Source organism: Colletotrichum truncatum (genome assembly GCF_014235925.2).
Source record: "Colletotrichum truncatum strain CMES1059 chromosome Unknown Contig_0007, whole genome shotgun sequence".
Lineage (NCBI taxonomy): Eukaryota > Fungi > Ascomycota > Sordariomycetes > Glomerellales > Glomerellaceae > Colletotrichum > Colletotrichum truncatum.
In genome coordinates, this window is record NW_027222404.1 from 2,753,750 (window position 1) to 2,765,693 (window position 11,944).

The window sequence follows — 11,944 nt, forward strand, 5'->3', positions numbered from 1 at the left end:
CATCCACAAGTAGCTTGGAAGACAGCTGCCATCCTGAAGGTTTTTCGTGTCTATGATGCTCGAAAAGTCAATATCAGGCAATGGGCCTCGCCACAGTCTTGGCTGTTTTCAGAGCAACATGCCGTTGAAAAGCACCTGCCTGATGTTGTCTTGGCCTTCCTAGCGTTGTCTATACAAGTTGCCAGAGGTTTCGAGTCATAACCCAGGTAAACAACGATAAACAAGTAGAACATCAGATCTGATTCTAAAGACGAAAAGTCTTCACAATTGCTTGACAATGCTGTGCTGCGGGGTTGTCATCTCAGCCCTATAGTACGTAGTATAAAACGCTGAAGTTTCTCAAACACGATAGGGCAATTATAGACAATAGAAAAGGAGAGCAGAGTCTGTCATCCAAGTCTTTGGTGGTGACATCCAGCTTTGAAACAACTTCAATGGTGTTTCGCACCATTAAGCTAAGCCGAAATGCGTTGAGGTGGAGTTAAGCACCCAGGTACCAAGTTGGCCCTGGAACACCGCTGCAGCAGCAGCCCCCAGACTGGGTTAGCGCGTGTAGCACACAGAAGTGGCCCTGGCTTTGAACCTTCATCTATGGCGATTCTTTTTGAACAATTCTGTCCAGTGGAAGCTGCTACAGCTGAGGGAACGGCCCAGCCGTTCGCCTGGTTGTAAGGGCTAGTCTTTGTTGTGATAGCTGAGACGATTGCATCGGCCTTCCTCTTTTGTCTCTGCTGAGGCGTGCGTGCGGTCCTCCAGCGAGTACGGGGGACCTGATACTTCAAATTGCTGAGACCTCAATGGGGCGAAGAATAGACAAATTCACCGGGGTTCAGATGGCGTTTTAGATCGTCAGCCTACTTGCATGATGAGTTTCCTCTTGACGGCCCCGCCTGTCTGCTTGTTGATACCAAACTAGACAGACTCAACATCTGTGCGCGGAAAGGCTACAGCGAAATGTGCTGATCCATATGCAAAGACTGGGGTTGTAGCCACAGGGTCGGAGCTGTCATGCTGAAAGGGCCGTGAGTATCCTGTTAGGCAGCCTTGGCGGACATATTAACGTCCTGCCTGTGACCCAATCTCTGTCTGACTTTGATATACAACTGCCATGCTGTTGAGGTTTCGGCCAGCTAATGCCAGCTGCTTCCGCAAGCTCGATCTCAGCTTTGTAGAATACTCGTTCTGGAGGCGGGATAGACGGTTATGCAAGGGCTACAAAGGCCAGAGCTTGCGTTCAGGGCTGAATTTATGGAGCCACCCGTTTACAGGCTGATGTTTTAGTTGCCCGCCAGGACGGAGAGACAGAGAGCCTGATCGCCATATTCTATGCAAAGATGTCAAGAGTAGCACCTGATCCCTGCAAGTGCGGATTTGACCCCTGATCCTTCGCATCGATAAGAGCGAGCGAGCTAATTACATTCGTTGAATTATTATTCTCTACGGAGTAAAGAAAGGGGGGATCGCTAGTGCTTACGGGCTGTCTAGATCTCGACCCGCCAAGCAGGATTTGTCTACCAACAAACCGAATAGGCTGTGAGTGGCTTCCCAAATTTGGGTTTTAGCTGGTATATAATACCATTGCAGACTCAATGACTTTGTCATGCTGCCTTGATTCCTTGCTCTTCAGGAGTGCAAGCTAAAGACGCACATTGAAGCCGCATGCGAGACCGGCGACATGGCAGAAAACGACAGCTTTGTGCAAGATGGCGAGGTCCATAGCAATACAAGCCAGCCGACGGTGGTTCTGGCAACTGCAATATTGGTGTTGCTTCCTTTAGCTATTGTTTTGAAAAGGTTTCTTTTTCCAACATTCGACCCTCGCGAGCCTCCGGTTCAGCGGCCAAAAGTGCCCTTTTTCGGGCACGTCATTTCTCTCATAAGAGAAGGGGCAAACTTCAATAACCGACTCTAGTAGGTTACACAATGAACCAGAGTAATTTAGATTGATCTTGACCGTCTTTTAGCAAGGAAAGACGCCTGCCAATTTGCACGTTGCCTATGCTGCACGGCAAGATGTACGTGGTGAACTCTCCGGGCCTGATCGCCGCAGCGATGCGCAATCACAATATCTCTTTCTATCCGTTCCAACTCGAGGGCTCGGCTACGATTTTTGATTTCCCGCAACATCACAGGGAGATGCTTGCGGACATCAAAATTTTGCAAGACGTCGGGAAGTTAATGGCCTCGACGCTTATGAAGGAGTCGCTGCAAGCAGTTAATAATGCGTCTCTGGGATACTGCGCTGAAGTTTTGAACGCTATCCGGCCTGGTCCCATGCCTAAGAGCGTTCCCGTATGGGATTGGGTGCAGGAGGTCATGGCCATGGCTGCTGTTAAGGCCTTGTTCGGGAAGAACAACATGTGGGAAAAGGAAAATTTTGAGGATTTGTGGTAAGTGTAACGCAGCTGTGGCATGCTCGCCCAAGTTGACTTGAAAGCAGGACTTTCGACGAAAGTTTGGCTGTCTTGGCCGCAAATGTAGCGCCTAATCTTCTGGCCCCCAAAGCCGTGACTGCTCGTCGCCGCATGACTGCGTTGATGCGGTCGTTCTACGCCGAACACTTGGATGAAAGCCCCGACGTTGCGAACATTGTCAAGGGACGCGCCAAGTACTTGAGAGGGGTGGGGATACCGTCCGATGAACTCTCCATTATTGAGTACGTGATACCCTGGGCGGCGACCACCAACACTATACCAATGACTTTCTGGTTATTGGTGAGCGTGTTCTCCAACTCAGAGTACATTGAACGTATAAGGAAAGAGGTCATGGCAATCACCGAGATTGTTGAGAGCAAAGAGGGGGATGGTCGTGATGCGACGATCCATACGAAAAATCTAGAAGCAGCTTGCCCCTTCTTGGTAGCTTGTTATCATGAGGTTCTCAGACTGTACGTCGCCCAGGTCTTCAACCGACGTGTAATGGAGGACTTGACTCTCGAGGATACAGATGGGCGGCAATACTTGCTCAAAAAGAACACCAACATGCAGTGGGCGACAAGTGTCACCCATCTCATGCCAGAAATCTGGGGGGATGATGTTGAGTCTTTCAGACCAGAGCGTTTCCTCGATGTCACGCCAGAAGATGAGAGGCGAAGGCGCGGAGTCATGCTTCCGTTCGGCGGAGGCCGACATCTATGCCCGGGACGATTCTTTGCCCAGACCGAGATCGTAGGTTTCGTTGGCGCGCTTGCTCTCGGTTTCGACTTGGAGGATGTTGAAGTGCCTCCCGCTGGAGTGCCGGCCTTGGCTGCGGCTGCGAGACATCCTGCTAAGGGAAGGGGAAATGAACAAATCCAGATTTCACGACGGAACGGCTGGGAGGATGTTAACTGGCAGTTTGTATGTTGATGTTGATCATCACTAAGTATGACTTTAAGTAGTTGGTTCATCAGACGATTTTCTTCAACGTTAAGAGATGTTAAAGCAACGGCCAATGACCGAAGCAGAGCGTATGTCCCGGCAGAACAATGGCTATTCACGATAAAATGTAGCTCCGAAGCCAACCGAGTCAAAGTGGTTGCAGCCATCAAGTGGCCCCCTGTCAATCACGGCGTCATGCGTTGAGCTGTCAGTCCATAGGCTACAGGCCTCGAAGAGAAATTCTTGGTGATTGGTAGAGAGAGAAACGCGGTGATGGCGAGTGACGAGTCGAATGCATGTAACGCCGCACATCAGACGCGATGCATCAGCCAAACAAGTGGCGGCTATCAGCCCGGAACGGTCGATCCTGTGAGATCAGTCGACCAACCATTTGATGATTGGAACAAGTAGATAGGCATTCGTTTGTGATGCGACGCAAGGATGGAAGACAAGGCGGGACAGATAGCGAAGCATGGATGAAGGAGTGATTGATTGCTTGCCCGACCAAGATGGAGGGAGGGGAGGGCAAAGATGCGGAGTGATTCCTCATGGTCTGTAGCGTTACCGACTCGATCCAGCGCCTTGGCGGGCCAGCGCAGCCGTGGGCCGCGATGCAGGTGTTGTAGTTCTTCTGCGGTTTGTCCGACCGTGGAGCAGAAGTGGACTCTAAGACTCGGGATCTTTCATGGGTTATGGCCAGGATGTATTATCGGTGAAGGATATTGCGCAAACCCGCGTCTGCTTGCTGTCTTCACCGCCCAAGATGGGCTGGGGTGGTGGTGTTGTCCCCTGCAAGTTTTGGTTTTTAGTTTTTTTCCCTTCCCTTTCTCTAGTTTATCGTTTCCACCCTCGTCAGATAATGATGCCTGACACATGCAATTGCTGTTTCTGCCAAAGGCAGCAGGAAGCGAAGGGGGCGGAGGGATGAGTAACACCCTGTGAGTGGTGATGGTGTGGTGGGCTCGTAGAAGTCATGGTTTGTTTTTGTCGGCTCGGTAGTATACGGGCGACGATATCCCGAGCGATGAATGAGATGAATGAGTTTTAAGAGTATCCATAAGTGCTCTTCAGTCACAGGAGTTACGGAGACTGTAGCAGTGGATTCAAGGCCGATTGTCGGCAAGAACAAAGTGGAGTTGGCCGAGGTGGTTTTCAGTCAATTCCTTGGAATATGAGGTAAGAATTGGCAGACAGCGAACACCTGACCGAAGAGCCTTTTTTTTTTTATTGTTATCGTTAGAAGCCGTTCGCGGGAAACCGCGTAGGTACGTACATAGTACCTGGTGCGGGTCACAGACGTAGGTAGGAACGCGCCATCTTGGGGGAAAGAGAAGGGGTGCGTGTGTGGGGACCTTCTCAATGGAAGCCGTCGGGAACAGCTGTGACGACCGAGAACTTTTTTTTGCTGTGCTGGAAGCTGCTGCTGGTGTTCAGTCACCCCCGCAAGCAGTAGCTGCCACTTGCCATTGCACCACGGATGGCCCCGAGTTGGCAGAACGGACTAGTAGAGAGTAGCTTCTCTCGGGGTTCCTTCCGGCATTGGACCGAGGGTACTCCATTTTCTTTTCTTATTTTTTCTTCTTTTTTTTGTTCCTCTATGTGCGTGTTTCCTGGTTCCTGCCTACAAACACAGATGGAGCTGAAGAATAACTTCTGAACTGTAATTGTCGAATTGACGTATACTGTCCGTCACCATCCTCGCAACAGCCGAGGGGAAAGGGCAGGAAAAAAAAAAAAAACATGCCAAAGTTTCCGCGCCGAATCGCACCTTCCTGGTGTGACCCCCGCTTCCCACTCAGCCCAGGGCCCAACGGTAATCCTTGGATTGGGGAAGCAGCAGGTCGGGTGGTTGGGACCTTAAACCCTGCGTGGAGGAGGGTGCCCCTGACACTCTGACGCAGAGGCGACGCCCAACATGAGGAGCAGGGCGTTGTGGAAGCAGGAAGCCCCCAAGGGCCCCAGAGCTTCGCCAAAAAAAGGGCCGCCAGCGCCAGGTCCAGGTTCAGGTCCAGCTCCCGATCCCGGTCCAGGAAGCGTCCCGCCAGGTCCTGCCAATGGGAAAGCAGATACTGCCAGTCCAGGCGGGGACCATCGCAGGGCCAACTCCATGCCGCCGTCTGCACCGTGCTGTCAACACGCGCTGGCGCACTTCTACGGTCTACCTTACAGAGCACTCTTCATGACAAGGACCCCAGGCACCAAAATACAAAAAATGGCGATCCGGTCATTTGGTTCACTCTTATTGGTTGTGGTTACCCGGGGACAAAGTCAGAGTGGAGTCCCAGAAGCGGAAAAGCTACCTTCCCTTCCCGAGTCGGGATACGTACCGCCTTCCTTCCTCAACCTGGTGTGCTAGACCTGGGGTTAACTTTTTCAGGCGGCAGGCGCTGGGGAGCAGTCGAAGGAAGGAACCTGCTGCTGCTGAGCAAGCTGAACAGGCTGAACCTTGGCCACTTCCAGTCATGAGCATCATTATCAGCTGTCAAAAGGATAGACACCAAAGCAATACAATATCGACCAAATCTTCTCCAGTGCAGTCGGGATCATCATCATCATCATCATCATCAGTTGGACCTTCTTCAGCAAAAAAATGTGACACAAAACATTTCATTCGTGCAGATGCACGTCCGCCACGAGGAAACCCTCAAGAAAGGCGTCCAGAAGTTAAGCATTTTCGGCTTGACTACTCTACTCTACTACCACCACCACTACTTCATGTACTAAATGCCGAATCAGGAACCGGCAGCTACTCGGACGACAAAGCAAGAAGAAAAAAAAAATACTACTCTATTTTCATGTTCCTCGAGGGGCATTGCTTGCGTCGGAGCTGCAGTCGGCAGCACCATAACACGACACGTACCCTACAGGGCCGCTTTATGGTCGTACCAAAACCGTCTCAACACCACGCCAGTAAACTTCAAGTCACCAGCATCGTCATCAATGTCTCTGTAGCTATCCGACACCTCGCTTTGCATCCACCGCATCGCGTCTTTGCGACATGACACGCCCGCCTACCAGCACCAGATAATCCCTAGCTGCAGCCCAATGTATTTGTACAGGCGGACAGCTGCTCCGGTTAGAGACATGGGCACAGGCACAGACACACAACAAGACACGCCACCTTATTACCCCAACTCGTGCCTCCATTCCCTTTCCGTGTCAAAATCGGAGGCACTTACTGGTGTTGCTCCGCATTACCACAAGAACCTTGGCTACCGAACACCACCACCATCCACCAAGTACGTATATCAAGCCGTCTGAGACAGCCAGCCAGAAACAAGCAGCAACAGCCCTTCCCGCACGACTCGCCTGAACTTGCCTGTACCTACTACTACGTACTTTGATGGGCTTAATAGCAGACATCCTGGATTGATTTGCCTCGGGCCACACTTACTTTGTGTCTGCCTGCCATCTGTCTGTCATCCCGCTGGCTGCCATCCCCAAACTTCATCACCGCTAGTTTCGCACATTTGCCTACTCCTGCAGCTTCTGCATCCCCATCAACATTCTGCATCTATCTTTTTCCCTCTTCTCGCCTTGCTGATCCCAGCCCGGGCGAGTCGGGCCTCCTGCACTAACACCACTACTTAGGGATATTCTTGTCATCATTGTTATCGTCGTCGTGATGCCGTATGATTGAATGCTATTGCCGACATATACAGATATATACATGCACACCGACCCAGACAAACCCGCAGCAAGTAACGTTTGATTATGTCCTGACCTGCTCTTCCCCGCCAAGATCCCTCATAATCAGATGCTTTACGGCAGCACTATTGCCAACGGACGCGCACTAAGAGTTTACGGTCCGCCTTTTCCTGCATAAGCTTAGGGACCCCTCGATCGTCTTGCACGCATCTTTGTCCCCTGCGTTTTGTTCTCCCCTCACCTTTTCCCTGCTGGTAGTTGCTTCTCCCTACACCATACAGAGTCACAAAGGTGCTTCTGTCTCCAAGCTCTGCGTTCGTCGCGAGGCGCACCATCTTTGTAGCTCACCCTGCAGCTCCGACTCGGGGATCAAAAATAAGAAACGAAGAGGAGTCAAGCCACGAGATCCGAACCCTTTTTATTTCCCCTTCCTTTCTAGGTGATCTAGAGTCTTGGTTCCGATCCGTTTGTTTTGTTTACATTGCTGTCTGTTTATCTTTCACTTTGCCATCATTCTATTTTTGTCTAGATAGGATCTTGGTCCAAAATTGTAGAGTAAAGCAGTGAATCCTTCTACTCATGCCAAAGTCAATATCCGGCAGTAAGGACAAATCGAACAACCCAAGAAAAGCTGACCGACAAAGAGCCAGATGAAAAAATAAAATAATAAAAACAACCCACCCCGGGCGCGGCGCATCGACATCATCGTTTCCCATCAACGGGGGCCACCTGTCTCACTAGCGCGAACGAACCTCCCCCGGCATCCCTGTCGCGTTCCGGCTGATTTACGCCCATTTGCCAGCAGCGGTCCCAAGGTCACGCAGCCACCAAGTCACCAAGACACCACACCCAGACAGGGACCCTGACCACCCCCCCCGGACAAGTGAGAAGCACGACAAGAGGGCCAAGGGGGGGGAGGAGGAAAAAAAACGAAAAGTGAGGTATGAGCACAAGCGCAAGCTTGCTCAATGCCAGTAACCAGCCCAGCCCAGCTCCACCACAACAGGATCCGACCAGGGGAATCCAAAATAATTCTGCCGTCCGTGTAACAACAGTGTGTCGCGATCCTCTTTCGACCTTTCTCGACCCTTTCCACATTCTCTCTCTACCTTACCGCACCCTCTCTCTCACCAAAAACCTCATCCAACCCTATCCCCTCGTTCGCGACCATCGACTATTTTCCATTGTCGTCCACGACCCCTTCTGAAAGGTCTGGATCGTCTCGACTTTGTGAACGCCTCTCCACCGCGCTTTCTCCCCCCCCCTCTCCCACCCCCGGTTCGCCGTCATCCCGACGCATCTCTACCTATGTGCAATCCACTCTGTGGGCTTTTGAGCTAAAAACTCGGCGCAATGGATCCAAGACAGCCGCCACAGCACCCTTTCTCGCGCAATACTGCGTCGCAATACAGTCGCTCTCCTTTCCCTCCAAACCCGAATCCGACAACATCATCATCAACACCGAATCAATCTCCTTTCCCTCCTGTATCGTCACATCCCGCCTCATCGAATCCTGCCTATGCCGACCATCAGCGAAGATCTTCCGAAAACCCCTACTACGGTTCAGGCCCGAGGTCATATCCCCAAGAGTCGAGCTCCGGTCCTCCACCTCCTTCGTCGGGTCATTCTCGACACCCGAGTTCATCATCGTTGCCTCCCGGTCCGCCTATGAATAGAAATATGCCACCCCCAGCTTCTCCTCCCCAGCCGGGTAACCCACAGCCGCCGTCGCATCAGATGGGTCACTATGGCCTGCCAGCTCCAAGAGGTCCGCCACTTCCTGTTGGCCATCCGACTTCGTTTCCAGGCGGTCGTGAGCTGCCCTCGTTAGGATCAATATCGAGAACTGGTAGCACCGGCAGCTCCATGTCAATTTCATCCATGCTCGGGGGCCCGCCTCCCGCGCCGAGGGACTCTCAGCCTCCGCCATCGCATTACCATCCCCCAGCGACCTCTGCAAGCTCTGGCCCGACTTTTGCACCATCAATACAGGCGTCTCCGAGGATGCATTCGGCTTCTTCCGATTATCAACCCTTCAGAAGACCTCAAACTCCCGAGCACGGTCGCCCTTACGACCCTAGAGGCAGCGCCGCCGCATCGCCGCAGGGTGCATACTCAACGACACCCGAGATGCAGCGATATGGCACGCCGCAGCAGTCCTATCACCAGCGTGGGCCTTCCGCACAGGATGGTAGAGATACGAGCCGAATGCCCCCCGGTCCTCCCCCGAGACCCACGAGCCAGCCGAAGTCTTTCACGAGCATGCCCTCGAGACCCGTTGATATGGGCAGAAATAACGGCCCCGAAGAGATGTATCCGCGTCGCGAAGAGATGCCAAGAGGGTCGATGGAATACAACCCGGAAAGGCCAGGTCTGAAGCCAATGACCTTTGATGACAGATACCGCGCGGAGCGCGAACGTCGGGAGGAGCTTGAGTTTAGAGAAAGAGAAAGGAGAGAACGTGCATATTCTGGCGGCGAGGGAGGACGAGGACCCCCACCTCATCAAGGCGAGTACCGACCGCAAGAGGTGCCTCGGGGTCAACCTCCTCCGCCATTTAGTCGGCCCCCTGAGCATCGAGAGCAAGGGCCGTGGCCGCCTCGGCAGCCCCAGCCTTTCGAACAATCTCGTGTACCTTATGATCCCGCTGGTCTGCATCCGCGACACCACGAGTATCCTCCGACATCAGCCCCTGGCTACCCAAACCAAAGCCATCCTGCGCCTGCTCCTCAGTACCAACAACCACCCCCAGCAGACCGATATCCTCCTCAGAACCACCCTCAACAACCACCTACGGGCCAGCCGACACAACCTCAACCACAGCAACAGCAGCAGCAACAGCAACAACAACAACAACAACAGCCCTTCGACTCCCCAGAGAGGCAACGTGCCAATCATCTCCATCCGCAGGGACAGCCAGCCCCGGCGCACCGTCGGCCTGTGGAGGAAGGGCCACCGCCACAATCAGTCGCCTACAACGCGGCGCATGGTACCCCGATTTACGACTCGTCCCGTAACCGAACAGCCGAAGAGCATCCTCATAACGGTCAAAGGCATTTGTTGGCGGTGCAAGAGATCAACCGAAAGGGCCGGGTTTCTCCGTTACCTCAGGCAGTGCAAGGGGCACAACCTCAGCTGCCAGGCCCTGCAGGAGAGCCTGGCATCAAGAGCGAATTTGGCCGCATGTTTTCGGGGATTGGCAGCGGAGTAAGTGGCATCAGCGCGCCCAGTCCAGTCACTGCGGGGGCCCAGCTACCGTACACCAACGCGAGCCTTGCTCGACGAGACGAGACAGACAGTGCCGCGCATGATTCTGGACCCGATGCGGCGCCCAAGCCGCCACGCGAGGGAGCGAAGGGCCGACGGAGAAAGCTCAAGGAAGAAGATGGAAAGGGTGACGATGAGAGCACAGGGCGCCTTACGCCTGTCGGTCGCGCCAAGCGTCCCAAGACTCATCAGCATCATCATCATCAGTATGCATCATCCCCGTTGCATCGGTCTGTGATGACTAACAGCGACAGCCACCATCACCACCACCACCATCACGGTGTCGAACACACGAATGTCCCTGCACCCATCGGTGTCACGCCTTTCAAGAACGTCAAGGGAACCACGCCTGTTCCGTCTCCCACTGGACCAGCCAAGGACCTACCAGCCGCACACCATCACCACGTCCCTCGACCAACCAACCAGCACACCCACCACGTGAAAGAAGCACCTGCGAAGCAGACCGTGCAAAGCCCTACCAGCGTCATTCCTCCCAAGCCCAAGACGGTTGTGAGCTCGAAAGCTGTCCTCGAATCGGTCGCGCACCTCCCTCGGACTCACTTAGGCGATGTCCTGTACGAACCGAAGCTGACACCCGCGAGACAATTGCCAAATGTTCCCTCAGGCCGCGGCTTTGCGTCAACGCCAACGCCACTCCCTTGGGGCATGATCAAGGACAAGGAGAACTGTACGCTCACAGTGAAGGTTCCCAAGGTGCACTTGACCCCTTCAGCGAGGGAAGAGATAACTGCGCGACGGGCACTTTGGGGTACAGATATCTACACGGACGACTCTGATGTGATTGCTGCCTGCATACACGGAGGATGGATAAGAGGAGAATGGGGCGACGATGTCGACACTGATATGTTGGACCTTGACCGTGGCTTGGCCGCTCCCGAGAAAGACATTCCCACGAATAAGAGACGGAAAGAGAAGGAGAAGGAGGAGAAAGCCAGACTGGAAGCAAACATGGCTACGTTCCTGGATAAGCCCCCTAAGACGGGACCCGTCAGCGTGCCTCCTGATCGCGACATGCACGTTAGTCTCCTGATACTTCCACGGTTAGAGAAGTACGGCAGCACGACGCGATTCGGTATCCGGTCGCGCGAATTCGGCGGCCGCTACAACGGACGGACATCAGTCCACGATGGCATCAGTTTCCTGATTACTGGCATTCGTTGGGTCACCAACGGCGCCGGAACGCAGAGCCGACTCCGTGGCAAGGGCCGCAGAGAGCGGATGCGCAAAGCCATGGGAGAGATGAACGCAGCCAGCAGAGGCCTTAACGGCGCCGAGCTCGAGCGCGAGAAACAACGTCTTGACAAGATTAGGGGCGAGATTGTTTCGGGCAACTGGTGGAAGCGGGACGAGGCGCGCGAGAATGGCGCGGACAAGGACGAGAGATCGCCGAGTGAAGGCGACAAGGAGAACAGGCCAGCGGACGAGCGCCAAACGACCAACGGCGCAACTAACGGGATCGTCACTAACGGTGTCACGGCGGATAAGGGCGATAAGATGGATGTGGACGAGAAGACGAAGAAGGCGGATGCTGTGGCGTCGTAACGTAATCGAGGCTGATTCTCGGAGACGACGACGACTGACGTGGAAGGGTTGGGTTGTTGCAGTGGATGAAGACAGCGGATGAATAAAGGTTTACGTTGTAGTTTGTA

General features: G+C 53.6%; 2 protein-coding genes across 2 annotated transcripts; both read left to right on the forward strand.

Annotated features, from left to right (window-relative positions):
* Positions 1-1,675: 1,675 nt before the first annotated feature.
* On the forward strand, positions 1,676-3,347 carry CTRU02_211163 (prostacyclin synthase; the record flags this gene model as incomplete). The annotated part of the gene is made up of 3 exons (XM_070205582.1): positions 1,676-1,911; positions 1,965-2,390; positions 2,438-3,347. The coding sequence occupies 3 exons, from the start codon at positions 1,676-1,678 to the stop codon at positions 3,345-3,347; spliced, it is 1,572 nt and encodes a 523-aa protein (XP_070060825.1).
* A 5,013-nt stretch (positions 3,348-8,360) lies between these two features.
* CTRU02_211164 (histone deacetylation protein rxt3) lies at positions 8,361-11,837 on the forward strand (the record flags this gene model as incomplete). Its single annotated transcript, XM_036720190.1, has 1 exon — positions 8,361-11,837. One exon carries the CDS (start codon positions 8,361-8,363, stop codon positions 11,835-11,837), a length of 3,477 nt encoding a protein of 1,158 aa, XP_036587933.1.
* Between the last annotated feature and the right edge of the window lie 107 nt (positions 11,838-11,944).